At 38.5% G+C, this 15661-nt stretch overlaps 1 protein-coding gene across 1 annotated transcript; it reads right to left on the bottom strand.

Annotated features, from left to right (window-relative positions):
* Positions 1-12066: 12066 nt before the first annotated feature.
* On the bottom strand, positions 12067-14361 carry foxg1d (forkhead box G1d). The gene has a single exon (XM_077011151.1). The coding sequence runs from the start codon at positions 14269-14271 to the stop codon at positions 13204-13206; it is 1068 nt and encodes a 355-aa protein (XP_076867266.1). The 5' UTR covers positions 14272-14361; the 3' UTR covers positions 12067-13203.
* Positions 14362-15661: the final 1300 nt, after the last annotated feature.

Here is a 15661-nt window from a genome sequence, read left to right as displayed (position 1 = left end):
TTTTGTGCAGACCTTTCTGTGGTGATGGATCTCCGGATGTAATAGCCTTTAATTATTTATACCTCATCATCCCTGCTTATTTCTGTCTTGTTTGAAGCACTTCGAAATAGTATTATTTTTGAAGAGTGCTATACAAATGAATGAATGTGCTGTCAGTTATTAACTTGGTCAGTCGGTTTCTTGCTGAAATACACACAAACAACGACGCTTTATTCGAAATAGCAATTAAAAGTTTTTGCCTAGGTGCTCATCAAGCTCCATGCGGATTTGATACAGGTCTGTTGTGATGTACATAGCTATACGTTATTAACAGGGGCGATTTTAGGATCTGGTCTTTAGGGGTGCCCAGCCCCCAGTGCTCACAGAGGCACAATACCAAAGTATTGCGCAGGTGCAGAGCAAGGTTTTTACATAATATAATATTTAAAAAATGTGTTGAGCCAGGGGGTGCTGAGCAACTTCACGGTGGTGCTCTAGCACCACTAAAAATACCCTAGCCTCGCCCCTGGTTATTAAATAGTACTGTGGAAATGTTAACAGTACTGTTTGTTTTCAGGGCAGTTTTTGTTTACTGCATCTGTTATTCGGTCATTTAATTCACTGCACATGCGTTCGCGATGGCGGGGATCCCACAGTTTGGCCTCTGAGATCAGCGGAGCGTGTTTACTGATGATCTTGACGGCGGACTCCGGTCCAGGTGACGGCCTTATGCCGGGTGCAGTGTTTTCACAGACGCTCCTTCGAGAGAGCTCTAACCTCTCGGGTAATAGATTGTCGCGTTATACGAGATTGAGACTGATATATCAGGAGTCCTGATAAGACATTTTATTGAAGGTGTTGTAATATGTGAACATATCCGTGTTCACATTTTTGTAACCGTTAAATCGAGTTTCTGTCACGAACGTGTGCGCGCCGCTCGGATAGCTTTTCATGTGGGCGAGGAAGCTTCAACTCCAGCGACGTGAAGTGCCCTCGGAGTCTGGAGCTGAGGATAGTTGTTGCTGGCAGATGGGAAAGGTTAGAGAAATGATAGTGGCCTGACCTACACATCTCCTATAGCCTCCGCTTTCCCACTTTAGATCTTAGACAGCGGAGGTTTATCTTTCACAAGCGGACCATCACGGAACGCAGGAGAACTCGAAGTGAACGGGGGGAGGGGTTGTGTACAGTAATACTGGGATACATCAGCTCGAAACCTGAATGTGATGGTCTGAAGGTACTGATGAAAAATTGATGGTTTTCAATTAAACATGACTATTGGGCAAGAGGACTTGTAGTCATTTAACCGAACTACCAATGTAAATCGGTAGTGTTCAGATGATTAGAGGTTAGGTGTGTGCACATAATCTCAATCTAGGAAGCTGATTATGTTGTGCTTATTCAGTAGTTTAGCCTTGAGGAAATATTATGCATCCAGATATCCTTTCCTACTGGCGTTCATAAAAGTTTCTTTATGCTTAACCTCAGCAGATAATCTTAATCTACCAAATCAAATTGAACCAAAATTTCAGGTGTACTGTGCAACATGTTGTAGCATTCCTACAATACCTTCTATCAAATAGAAGTTACCATATTATTGGCAGATGCAGAGGAATATATAATATATATATATATATATATATATATATATATATATATATATATATATATATATATATATATATATATATATATCTCCAAATAATTTTTCAGTAATATCAGTTATTGGTTTTCTTTTAATGAAGTATGACTGAGATGTTCTCAGCAGCTGAGTGACCTGCTCAGGTCCACATCTGTTGCAGGCCTCTCATGGGGTGCAGATTTTCGAGGTTCCGCCCACTTTCAAAGCAGAGTGTAGCATGGATGTTTTCATCCAGGAACAGCTATTTCTTCTAAAATTTCTTTTACTCAATAACTCAAGAAGACTGACATTGATCGAAATAGTGCAGCATGGCAGCCTGATTAATACCAGGCACGACAGCATGGTAAATACACTTGATGTGGAAACACTGGTCAATTGTATGTGTCTAGGATCCTTTTCATATCATTGATGAGGACTGTGTGGGAGAGTGAAGCTTATCTGTACTTATTTTATGACGCATGCTGTCAGTCTTGCTTCTGTATTTTGTCTCTGTGCTACTTGGGCACTTATATGAATTGTGTAGGAAAATACTGAAGAAGAAAAGAAAAGCAAACAGTGAACCTTACATCTCAATTAATCAAATCTAAAAAAGTACAGACGTGAGCCTGGTGACTTCTGCACCGATACGCCAATGCAATAAGGTTATGTGTAATGATAGACAAAAGTAATAATCAATCAATCGATTGCATTACATCATCTGAGAAACATGGTGAAAAAATGCAGTGGTTTCCATTCCTGGCAGCCTATAATACTGGCTGCTTATTCTTTTACTGATAGAGTAACCAAAATAAAAAATCTCCTCTGTGACTTCAGGTTTGTACAGAAATATCTGCATCTTTGTTAGGCATGCGGTGGAGTACTACCCAGCAAAGCAATTTCCCATAATGCATTGTTGTCGGTTTATACTTATTCAAGTATATATTTCACTTGGTGAACTCAAAGGCTCTTTAACACAGCCAGTAAAATAAAAATGATCCATGCAGAGGTTTGTCAAGGAGGTCTGCAGGTCTGGTGGAGTTGCCATGAACAAGACAAAAAATATCCAGGAAAGGCTTACTGATCCCAAAATACTCAGAGACAATACTGATACAGTATCATTATTAGTTTTTCTATTTTACATCATTCATTAATTAGCTGAATTGTTCATTCAGCTTTGTGGTGTGTGTCTGTCTCAAATGTGTGTGTGTGTGTGTGTGTGTATATATCTGGATAAATAATATATTGTGTGTGTGTGTGTGTGTGTATATATATATATATACATACGTATATATATATATATACGTATATGTATGTGTGTGTTATTATTATTATTATATTATATACTTACGTTATACATTTTAATATTTATATATATATATATATATATACGTATATGTATGTGTGTATGTGTGTGTTATTATTATTATTATATTATATACTTACGTTATACATTTATATATATATATATATATATATATATATATATATATATATATATATATACAGAGGCGGTCTTTGCATAGAGGCGTGGCTAGGCAACTGCCTCGGGCCCCTCCCACTGCAGCCCACTGTAGGGGCCCCCTGATTAGCTGACTTATTTCTCACATATTAATGTTGACTAATAATATATATCATATATATCATAACCCACAATGAACATTAAACCCTATTCACAAATGTAAATGAGGGTAAAATTTAAAACACATTTATTAGATTAAGATTTTTGAAGACTGCAGCTATTTAAAGAAAATGCGATTTTTTTCAATTCATGTTACAAGATCATGAGCTTGTGAAATTGACTACTTTATAAATTAAATGTACTTTTTAGTCAGATGGGGTGTGTCCTCATTGGCTAGATTAAGCAAAGTGACTCCATATTCATAGTACATTATGTTTTAGAACTTGGAGAGGAATACATTCAAGACTTAAAGTGAAAGGCAGGTTAAATGTATAGTGCATGTGATTGCATTGTTGTAACAGGAGACATGAACAAGAGATTATTTGCCACATATGTCGGTCTCTACTAAGAAGCCCAAGAGGCCACTATTGATCTTTTTGCTAATCAACCAGGGGACGTTTTGGACATATTTTTCCACAGTAATATCCTGTTTATGGCCACTTCCATATTCTTGGTCTCCATAATCCTGACCCATCTTTCTACAAAACTGTGGTGGTTCTGAAATACACAGTTAAACTGCTAGACTTGGAAGACTGCAGTTTTGTTGTACCTTCCTGCTCTGTTGATTTTAGAGAGTATATACTTAATACACATGTCACTTTGATCTGAAATGTATATTCCTTAATTCCATGTAATTTCTTCATGAAGACAGGGACATACCTAGAGATGGTATCAGTATTCCAACGAGTTGTTTAGTTTGAAATTAATGGGTGTGAAATACTAACGTCTTGCGTCTTTACGCGTATACATAGCAAAGCTACACCTCCAAGCAGTTCGTTAAGCAGTTCATTTTCCATCCAGTTCGACGTGATTTTAATGCGCGGGCCGGCGGCCACCGACCGCGCCTGTTTGCTTAACCTCTGCGAGGTGGACGCGCCCCTGTCGTTAGCTCCATTAGTTCACGCGCCATCAGGCTCACCGAGTGAGAAGGTCGAAGTGCTCGGTACGGGGGAAGGGGTCGTTGGCGAAAAGAAAACACGTTACACCGGGGAGAGGAGAAGTATGCTACCGGAAAGGAGCAACAAACAACATTCACTTTTGGGTTGTGACAAATGTAAAGCATGTAACAGTAGGACACTGTTAGTAGTGAGGTTAAAAAAAGGTTTGTAATGTGTACTTTACAATTAAGTATTAGTCATTTTATGCGCTATCTTGAGATTAGTATTCTGTTTTAATAGTGATAAATGGTCAATTGCTTACAATTGGAACAGTCTCACCGTTAGCGCTATGAATTGCGAGGTTCTGCAAATGTAGTTCAGCATCGATGTCGCCAACAAAGCAACCAAGTCTCGACGATTAATCGGTGTCTTCCAGACACTAGCTTCTGTGGTTCTATTGTTATATCATACATTTAACAACATCCATTAATTTGTTTTCGTGTCCGCGGGTTTTTATATTATGTGCCCGTTTAAACAGCAATTTACCCATACATATCACTTTATACACATAGTATAAAACATATAATTGGCAAGAAAATGCCCTCAGATTTATAGTGTTTTTCTAGTTATAATATATACAGTTATATTCATGCTTATACATTCATTTTGTTTTTGTTTTTTTTTGTTTATACTTTTTTGTCAACAATAAGTCAAGAATAATTGATACATTAGTTTATTAATTATGGCATTTCAATGGCATATTACGTTATTTAGTTATAACATAGCTATAGTTAATGAATTAATTAATACGTTACATAATTTCGTATAATTCGTATATAGCATCCCATATAGTTCCATTTGTTGTGTGTATTCCTTTCCTCTCTAACAGTTTAGACATTTGGACACAACGACGAGTAAACGCGCACACGCCAAAACCGCGTGACTCCTGTCTCTACACACTGAAATAGGTGATCTTAAAGGCTGTATATCCAACATCTCAATATCTTTACTGCACTTTACTGCGACCTCTGATACATTCACTTTAATTTGGTTTTTTTCTGCATTGCTAACTACCACCACAGTACAGAAAAACATGAATGTGCTCCTCCTTTTAAAAAGCGTTATATTACATGCTATATCTATAAAGACGCCATAACGAATGAACTACCCACATGAAGTGTCAACTGACAGCAGAGCACAGAACCGAGTCTCACGGCAGTGGTGTTTCATGTTAGTAAATGTAGCGTTAAGCGGATGTGTATTTTACGCCTGATTTTATATTAGTGCAGGTGCACGACACGTTCACTGAAACGTGAAAACTGCTTACACCACCAATCAAGTTCTCAGGTTTCAAGTCTTGGTGATTACTGCGGATAAATATATTTGAAATGTTTCATTCAGCAACATAGGTGGAATCGTGCAAGAGCATCAGAGACTTTTTAACGGATTTTTAAATTCATGAATGGTAGAAACGAATCGTTACCAGCACCACTCCATCACTCCTGTAGCGGCTCCACCTGCTTCCTCTGTGGCTAATAGTGAATGTGTCGCTACAGGTAATGAAGCCGAATTATTTCTGAACGCTCACGAAGTCCAGATGTAAACAGACTTAAAAGCATGTGGCGTATGAATCATAATATTGCATCATAAATTACGAAGGGAAAGGAGCGAGTAGAGCAGTAAAGCAACTTCGCATTCGTTGAAACGGCGCAGCGGGGAGGCCAGGCCGCGATACGGGAGGCGGGGTGTCGGCGTTGATAGCCACTCAGACAAGCCCCTGAAAATGAGGCGCGCCAAAGCCTGAGATAACCGTAATTAGATCCGACTGTCTGCACCAGAAAGCCAGCAGACCATTGGTCTTAAACCGGGAGGCTGCAGATGCAATAGGGTGGGGCATGCGCTGTAGACTCCTTGTATCCCCGCGTGCGTCGGCGGTGCACCCTGGGCTAGCGTGACACAGTCGTCGCAAAGGGTTTGCTGAGTGGGTCGAAGCTGCATGCTTTGTGGGGTGGGTTGAAGCGCAGTAAAACCGAGCCAGCAAAATGGCTAAAGTCCTCTTTGGAAAATGTCTGATTACTCTGAAACGGTAGATAGGTTCTCGTAATAAGAAATCAGTCGTGTTTTTTTTAATAATTTACTTTTACTTAAACGCAGCCAAATTATTACATACTTTGTGTTATAATGTTCCTACACTCTTCAGAGGAGTTTCAATGAACGGATTGACAATTAATAATTTTGAAAATTAATATGCTCTTTAGCAGTTCATTCTATGTTAATTTTTTGGATCATTTTTATATTTTGTATAACTATATTTCGTTTAAGATTTGTGTCTAAATAAGTATTTTATTTAGGTATTACAGTGATTAGTCTGTATTATATAACCTTTTTTGTGTATTAGCACAATTTTCACTTTTATTTACTAATACAATGTACATTACTAACATTTTCTTCTTGTGTTTGTGTTGTGTAAAATCTTTACCATAGCATTATTTAAGCCATAAATTAGACCTATAGACCTATTAGTCTATATTCACACAATTGTACATCCTCATTGTTATTCATTGTCTCTGCTCTGAGCTGTATAGGCATGGACGTAATTTTGATTTCAAAAGTCGGGGGGGACATGGATTCGTCGCTATTTAAATATTTGGTTTTAACCGTAAAAACTGGGGGGGACCAAAGCCGGCTTTTGAAAAAGTCCCCCCGTCCCCCCCCCCCCCAAAATTACGTCCGTGTGTATAGGCCACTATTGGCACTTTGGCAAATGCACGCTGCTTATTCTCGACATTGTTTGATGTCCTTACATTTTTATACTTTGAAAGGTACCAAAAGCTGTTCAGTGTTCAAATGTGCAATCAGAAAAGCAGAAAGGACTGGAAGAACGATGTCTAGAACACTGCCGTTTTAGTAGTATCGTAGTTTAAAAGGTGGGCGGCTTTTTGACATTATGCGAGATAACTTGACGATTATCGCGAGCTGAGTGTTATTTATATACCAATAGACTTTCCAGTTTGCGCTGGCTTCATGCTCTAAATTCATTAATGGATCTTCCGAACCACTTAATCCAGAACACCTGTTCGTGATGGGCTGGAGACTATCCTGACAGAACGGGGAGCAAGGCGGGAACCAACACTGACACCCACACGCCTGCCCAATCTACCAAACTACCATGCCTGTCTTTGGAATGCAGGATGAAGCCCACACACGCACAGGGAGAACGGGCACACTCTGAAAGTCAGCCTCTGAGGCAGTCTTTTGATCCGCTGGTGTAACTTCTCTCACCACGAGATTAGAGCCTATAAAATGTACAAGTTGATTGGAAAATCAATATTAGAGTTGTATAATATAGTACGTTGGGAAATATCTTAATGATTTATAGGGGCATGAGGTAAAACAATGAACCTTTTAAATGGACTTGTGCCCCACAGACAATAATATAATATAATGAAACTCTTGATTTATTAGCCACGACTCCCTGATTGTGACAGATAGCCAGGTTTGCTCAAAGCAATTTTGGAACGTTTCTGCTTGTGCAGACCTGCGCAAGTATTTGGTTTGGACCGTAGCCAATACAAATGTATTACTCTCATAGATCTGGACGTAATATGTGATCCATATATAGACGTTTGCCACATTACACACACTTTAGTGTGTAAAACCTTTTCGTTCTGTTATTATTTTTAGTGTACATAATTCATTGTGATCCTAACACTTTAGCATGGATATATCCTTCTATGGCTGTTTCTTCTAGACTGTATGGTGTAGTATATTCTCATTAACCCGTGCAGAATATATTTTACTTATGCTTATAATTACAAGCTTGACTGTAAATCCTGAATGGGTTCACATCAATGTGCTACTATTACAGCTTTATTCCATGGCAAGAATATCTAACAAGACATTCTTAGATGTACTGTTAAGATGCACTGTCCACTGGTCAACAGACATTATTATATGGCAGTAACTGAAAAAGAGATGGCTCTTTTGGGACCTCCAAGTTGTTCATTTATTTAAGTATTACACCCAAGTAAAGAGTTTTTTTTTTTTATTAAATGACAAACTCATCATTGCAATAAACAATTGTTAATCAATTGTTAATTATTATTAATCAGTATTTTGGTTTGGACAGAAATGTAAACATTCATTCTAGTTTACTCCAGATGCCACAAGATGATGACGGAAAATGTATATTTTCTTTATGAAGAACTCTGTCACCGGTTATTTCCAGTAAATTCCAATAAATTATTGTACATCATCCTTATATCTACATACCAAACATGCTTATTCATAGTCAAAATAAGCAGGCCAAGCTCTGAAACCTTAGTCAGGAATGACCGTAGAGGTGGAGGGAGGGATACATGCTCAGAAACACAAACTCCTGTCCAGTGGAAATTTCATTAAGCTGCCGCCAGTATTATGAAGAATTGTGAATCAGTAGCCCGATCCTTTGATGGTGCTTCTGTATGGCAGTGTCATTAGTATTTAGTATTAAGAAATAAAAAAAAAATGTAAATGAATTATATGCACCTTAGTGTTGGTGAAGATCTTGCTGAAAAAATAAATTAAATTAAAAATGTAAAAATAAATGGCAAGCCACACTTTTCCAAAGTGATCTCAGGACATGTTGGGACCTTTGTGACCTGAAAATAGCTTCCTTTTAGTAATACCTTTTAAATTTATTTTACTTTCTATTTATTTCTTTATATTTACACATTTTCAAGCATCTTAATGTGGTCACACTAATAAACGCTTCCTGGTGGTCTTGTGCTTCAGAACAGTGAAAACTGAGTTGGTGATGATCTGTATTGACTGTACAATCTAACCAGATGTTGTATTGTCAGAAAATGTGCATGCAGCTTAAGTTCTAACATTAGCAGCAGAAACTGGAAAACTTTTTTTCTGTAGTTGCATTTTGCAGGAAAGCTTGTGTGCCTATATGTAAAAGACCATTAATGCTCCTGTCGTGTGGATTTGCACACATTAACTATGGTGTGTAGCTGAAATGTGTTTTAAAGTGTTAAATTATTTGACATGGTACACTTTGACATGGATTTTTAGCCCGTTACATTTTTGCATTTTTTAATTGATGTGACTGACTCTTAAGGTATCAATAGCATGAAATACAGTTGCAGAGTAATTTATAGATATAGACGTTTGAAAACAGAGAGTTCTATTTTTGTTCGGGCCTGCTTGGGAGTTTGCGGGAATAATTATAAACCTTGTGAAAACAGTGTAAAACTGTCAAAGATGCAATTTACCTTAGAGGCTAGTGTTAACGTATAGGTGTCATATGTGATATCTGATGACGAACTGACGTGATGCAGCATCGTGGGTTTCTCATTCGCTTGTGTGGCATTTTTAAGTGTTATCGAAGATGCGTCTTAAAACGTTTGCTCAAATGTTACGTCAAGACATTGACTGGTGGGTAGTCTGGTGTTTTACAGTAGCCTATACACGAGCTCGGTTAGCATTTTAAGAAGATATAGACTACATTCAATAAATCCACAGCGCGAAAGGCATTAATCTAGTACTCTAAAATACGTAAGTTTGTTTTTGCTATTAAATATGTGACTATTTGAAATTAATCTTACAGAAATCGGATAATTAAAAGGGGCTGCAGTAGGAAAGTACTTCAAAGCAGTGCAATTATTATCTTAATTAAAGGAGACGTACAATATATGTAAATATTTTAGAAATTGTATAAATATTGTTTATTTGGTTGTCAGTTTATCTTTATTATGTCTTTGTTACCATTTAGGCTGTAGTGAGTAATTAGATTTCGTACACGAATAATCGCAACATATTTACCTACGGTTTCTATCTCTTCACCTCCGGGTAAAATAGCAACTATTCATTATTTTTGTGATCAGACCTCTGTTTGTGTATTTACTTAATTCTCCATCCATTTTTAAAACTATTACATTTTGGATCAATGTTCCAGGTGCTAAACGTTTGGGTAAAACCGGTATTACAAAATTTCAAATGGTGCTCGTCATTCGCAAAATCACAGTGTTGGTCCGAGGTTATGTCACTTTACATTGTCACTTGTTATATTTGTCCTGAGTCAGTTAGAGGTTTAACAAAACTTTAGATGACGATGATGATGATGATGATGATGCTGATGACAATGAATTTCGTTATCGTCACGCAGCTTGTTTTGGAGTGTGTTTGGATTTTTGGAATTGTCAGAACTGAATAAATGTCAGTAAAAACGTCGAACCAATGGTGATTGTTATTTAATTACCCAGAATCTATGCTGTAGACACAAACACCCTAAATGACGTATTGTTTAATAAAGAAAGAAGTTATGTAGACCTACTACAAGAAGCATGCTAGCGTTCTGGAAAGCGTTCATACGCTACCGAATTATCTCATAACTTAGTTAACAATGCAATTGGCGTTACAGAGCATTCGGGAGTCTGCCCTGGTGGGTTTGTTTTGTTTTGTTTTTGTTGTTGTTGTTTGTTTGTTTTGGGGTTTTGTTGTTATTGTTGTTCGTTTTTTTTTTGTTCTTTAGAACGCACTCCGACAAATTAGACTGTATTGTGCATTGTGCATACACGTATTAGGTGGATTACATCACGTACACCGTCCTTATATTGTGTGCGTGGTTGCTTATAGGCTGACCTGAGTTTGAATTTATTTATCGTTTCCCTTGACGAAATAAGAATAAGATACTTGGTTCATTTTCTTAAAAGCCACCGTTGAAACACTAGGCCTACCATCCATCATTTAAAGGAATTAGCTTTAACCTGCATATTTTTTATTTACACGGGGGCAAGTACTGGCTGTCCTATAGGACCCTATAGGGTGTATATGAAATGGTGAATTGCCTACCATACGCTAGTTCTCGTGTTATGTAAAATGTTTCGCAGGTAGCATGAAAAGACCTGTCATTCGCAAAATACTGTGACTTATTCGGTGACTTAGGGTATGTCGTTTTAACTAGTAACTAACGGTTTATAATAATAATAATAATAATATAATAATAGGCCTAATAATTGCAATTGTTGCAAATAACACGTCTCCTGCCCTGCTGTTCCTAAACACGTTCGTTTTGAAGGCCTGTAGGCCCCAAGGTAGGCTGACATGTGTCTGCGCCTGAAACGATCTAAAACATAGGCTTAATTCTTTTATATCACTAGACTAGGTGTGCATATGTGTCTGTTGTACGTTTGTATAGCTATTTAAAGACTAGCTCGATCACGATTCACTAGATGTAGGTCTATGACTGCCAAGGCTAACCAGAGGAGATGACGCAGCGTCTTATAGCGGATGAGCAGACCTCGGTGGATTTTATTAGGCTATAGGATGCTAGTCTGCTCAAATTTGCAAATAGATATCATGAAATGTTTTGAAAGGTTTTGTAAGGGCTACACGCAAACTAGACACTAGATCTAGTTGCAAAAAAGCATTTTAACAAACAATGTAATGTTTTTTGTAAATTCAAGATGGTTATAACAATCATTGAAACGTCATTGTACAGTTAAATCAGCAATATGTTCATTTGGATGTCTGCCTTTTTACTAGGCATATGATAATTCTTCACTATCAGTTGCAGGTCATGTTAACACTAACGTCCGACAAAAATACGAGTTAAATTCATTATAAAACTCGTACCAGGGAATAACAGGCTTTATACGCCGGCATTAACTTAGATTACAGGCTAATCCTATGGTTGTCCATTCGTCCCACAAACACGAGGATTACTGTCAGCTTTGAGCGATTGAATCGGGGTTGTCCTTGTTTCAGATTAAACTGCGATATAACGGTAGGCTGCTTTTGAAAATTAAACATTGAAAATAAATTTCTGTATTCGTGCGAATACACTCAATGAGTAGACTTCAGCATGTTATTCTAACGCCTGGGAGGCTGGAAATGTATAGTATTTAGATTGGAAATTGGAAATGGTAGTATTTAGCTAGTGAATCAGCGCAGGATGGGCATAGCCATATTCTTGAAAATATTATAGAAACAGGTATTTTTTCTAGTTGGTAAAACAAAGATTTTAATATGTAATTTCTTATACTTTAAACAAGTTAGTAATTTTAAAGCACAGACAAGCGACCAAAAACAAACATCTCATACAGCGTAAAACTGCCTAAATAAAAGTGCAAAAGCGTTCAAATAATACTTGCATATAAAATGTTGATCTAGACACTCAAATGACATTTGTATGAAATATAGCCTATTAACACTCATCACAGAAAACTGGTGCGGGTTTAGCCGTGCTGATTTCGTCAGATTTTCTTTATGTGTTATTTTGAAAGTTATTGGCTTAGTTTGTTTAATGCGATTAGTTTGCCCTACGTTGTCCGGGCAAGAGCTCTTCAAAATACGAAAACTTTAAAACTTTAAGACGTTGTGTCTGTTTGACATGCTGATATAATATGCACAACCATGCATCCCTTGAGTCCTTAGTAACATGAACCGACAAATTAGAGCATTGTTAGTAATATGCTTATAAACAAATCACAGATGTAAAAAAGTCCTGTCCAAAACGTGTTGTATTATTGGTTATATACAGTACATACAGCAGAGTATTACATGATTGCAGTCTGCAGGCCTAATTGACGTAAGGAAATTTAGGGGCTTTAGCCTAAGCATGTCTTCTCTCACTCTATTTAGTTACCCTGATTTGTTTTAAGGCGAAAGGACGTGCAAGTTCACAATTCATATTTACATAAATAATTTATATTATCATATGATTCTTGGTACTGAGGGAGGAATACAATGGCATTAAAAACTTAAATACATTTTACCTTAAATATAAAAATTAAATTAACTTAAAAATAGGCCTCCTGGAATTATTTGAACAGTATATAAATAATTTGGGCCTGTATCTTGTAGCGTTACCTTTGGCAAACCTATATGTAGCCTTAGCTCAAAGGTAACAAAGAGTTAAAACCCCAAAACGAACTTTTCAATAAATGTATGGCCGCGAGGCATACAGCACAAGAGTCTTTGACCTAATGTAATGCTTCTTGGTTTGGCATTTTTCTCGGTTACCATCGCTTTATTCGGTTTCTTCCTTTTCAAGCTGCGATTCAGTTTAGGAATGAGTTTGGAGTAACCCTTTTTTGATGAGACAAGATTCCTGGAAATGCGCTAGGTAGTCCTGGCGAGAAAGACGGCAAAGTTGTTCTGAGAGTGTCCGATAGCAGGGTCTGTGTGGAGCACGCGGGCACGCCGAAACCAGGCGCGCTCTGCTGGAGAGGCGACGGGTGTTGACTCCCGGAGACAAAGTAACCCGGCTGTCCCTGTAATAACCCAACTGGAGACGAGCTCATCCCGTAAGTGTTCGTCAGACCGAGAGTGCCAGTAGAACTTCCAAGAATTGGCCGTGGCATGTCTCCATTACCCAGCTGTTCTACTCCCGGGAGCAAGGACCCGTAACTATGGCCCTGATTAAGAAATCCAGATGATGAGCTGTTGTATTGGGGATGATGTAACGATAAAAATGGCGAAATTTGCCAATAAAGAGGATTATTTGCCCTGTCATTTATTCCCAAACCAAGTGGTGCGAAACGAAGCCCTCGTTTCATCGCCAGTTTGCCTCTGGAAGTAGCCGAACGTCTCCGAAGTTTGCCTGTCGTCCCACCTATAAACACATCGTCACTTGATGGATCCAGCATCCAGTAATTCCCTTTCCCCGGGTCGTCGTAGTGTCTTGGCACTTTAACAAAACATTTGTTCAGACTGAGGTTGTGACGGATGGAGTTTTGCCACCCTTGCTTATGTTCCCGGTAATATGGAAAATTTTTCATGATAAACTCGTAGATTCCGTTAAGTGTGAGCCTTTTCTCTGGGCTTTGTCTAATGGCCATCATGATAAGCGCGTTATAGCTGAACGGGGGTTTGTCGAATTTCCCGGTCTTTGTCGGTTCCGACGCGCTTTCATCTTTACCGTCACCTTCTTTTGTTTTCTCGATTTCAAGCGGCAAAGATTCAGCTTCCGCGGGGTCCACAGATTTTCCCGACTCGGAGACTAACGGAAATATTCTTTTCTCTGCAAGCCCTGAGTCCTGTTTGTCACCCTTCGACGGAAGCAATAAGCTCTTAATACTAAACGAAGTAGATCTCTGTAGCATGGTCGGTTCCTTCTTATCTCCCATTCCGAGTAATCCAGCGACGGTCGGTTTTGTGTTTAAAAAGCGCAGGTCAGGGGCGACCGGATCAGGGCTTAGCACGCATGAGGGAACTTGTAGAACAGTAGTGATCTCGGACTGGGATAAAGAAATTAGTAATTAAGGAGGTTCCGATTTATCACTACATCACCAGGGGGAGGAGCTTGTATACTTTCAACTACTTACACCCTATATGTATATATGTCTATACACAAAAGGCTTGACTCATCTTTCCTTTATGATAATACGGTTAATCCATGTGGGTAAATATAACTGAAATGAATTTCCAATGCATGTATAGCCACCGTCAAATTCTCTCTCTCTCTCTCTCTCTCTCTCTCTCTCACACACACACACACACAGTGCACGAGCAATGCGCAAAAGTGCTCACGCACCGCCATCTATAGATAAATGAATACACATGCACGAATTGCCCTTAATTTATGAACATTTGTGTAGCATTAGTTTGCTGTACATTGTTGTACAGTGCACGACGTTACTCAGCGCCAGGACTGTCTAAATCAAACGAACACCGAGTCCCCTTAAGTGCCGCCGTTTTGTAGCGCACACTGACTTTGGTCACTAAATGAAAATTCACTGATTCACGACGAAACTGCATCCATGTACTAATTGTACATATTTCTACAATACCAGTGTATACCAGTATCGGTATTAAACCAATTAGTGTTGTTAAAATTAAAGCGCCAATGTTTTTGGCAAATATAAATTACTCACCGCCGTATGTATTTCTTGCAGGTGCAAAGACTGTGCCTGTATTTTTTCAATGTATTTATTAATTGCTTGCTTATCTATACATGTCTACCTGTTTTTGAAATGTTAACTCCCAGTGAATTTTTATTTCATCTCTTTCTGTCGGCGTATAGCTACAACACCCCCCCCGTCTCTCTCTCTCTTTCCCTCTCACTCACTCACTTTCTCTCTCTCTCTCTCTCTCTCTCTCTTTCTCTCTCTCTCTCTCAATGGCTGTTGAAATTGTTTTGCATTACTAACAACGACTTCAGAATGGAGTGAGTGCAGACAAGCCTGGCGGATGTGTGTTTTCACCTTTAGACACGATTACAAACATGTCTCCGCAATTTCAAGCACATCCCCTCATAACAAACCCGGCTTGGCACTGTCTGTCAACGAAGTTCAGTGCTTCAAGCCAAACGGCCCTGAACAAACGGTCAAAACGAATGAGAGGCGTGAGGGAACGTGATGTCAAAACATAATACCGTGCCAATATGGAGACACAGTCATCTGCACAATACTGCCCTCCAATGGTTGATCGCTATCGGTGCATCGAGTTCAAGCGCTCCGGCACTGCCAGACCGAATACATATCACATCGCCTGATCTCCAGGGTCAGCTGAAGTTTA

This window comes from Brachyhypopomus gauderio, chromosome 1 (genome assembly GCF_052324685.1).
Source record: "Brachyhypopomus gauderio isolate BG-103 chromosome 1, BGAUD_0.2, whole genome shotgun sequence".
NCBI classification, from domain to species: Eukaryota; Metazoa; Chordata; class Actinopteri; order Gymnotiformes; family Hypopomidae; genus Brachyhypopomus; species Brachyhypopomus gauderio.
Note: the sequence above shows the minus strand (reverse complement) of the source record. Positions and strands in the feature narration are given on the sequence as shown.

Coding starts and splice junctions, on each gene's coding strand:
- foxg1d (XM_077011151.1), bottom strand. CDS start 14,271: ATGGGAGATAAGAAGGAACCGACCATGCTACAGAGATCTACTTCGTTT.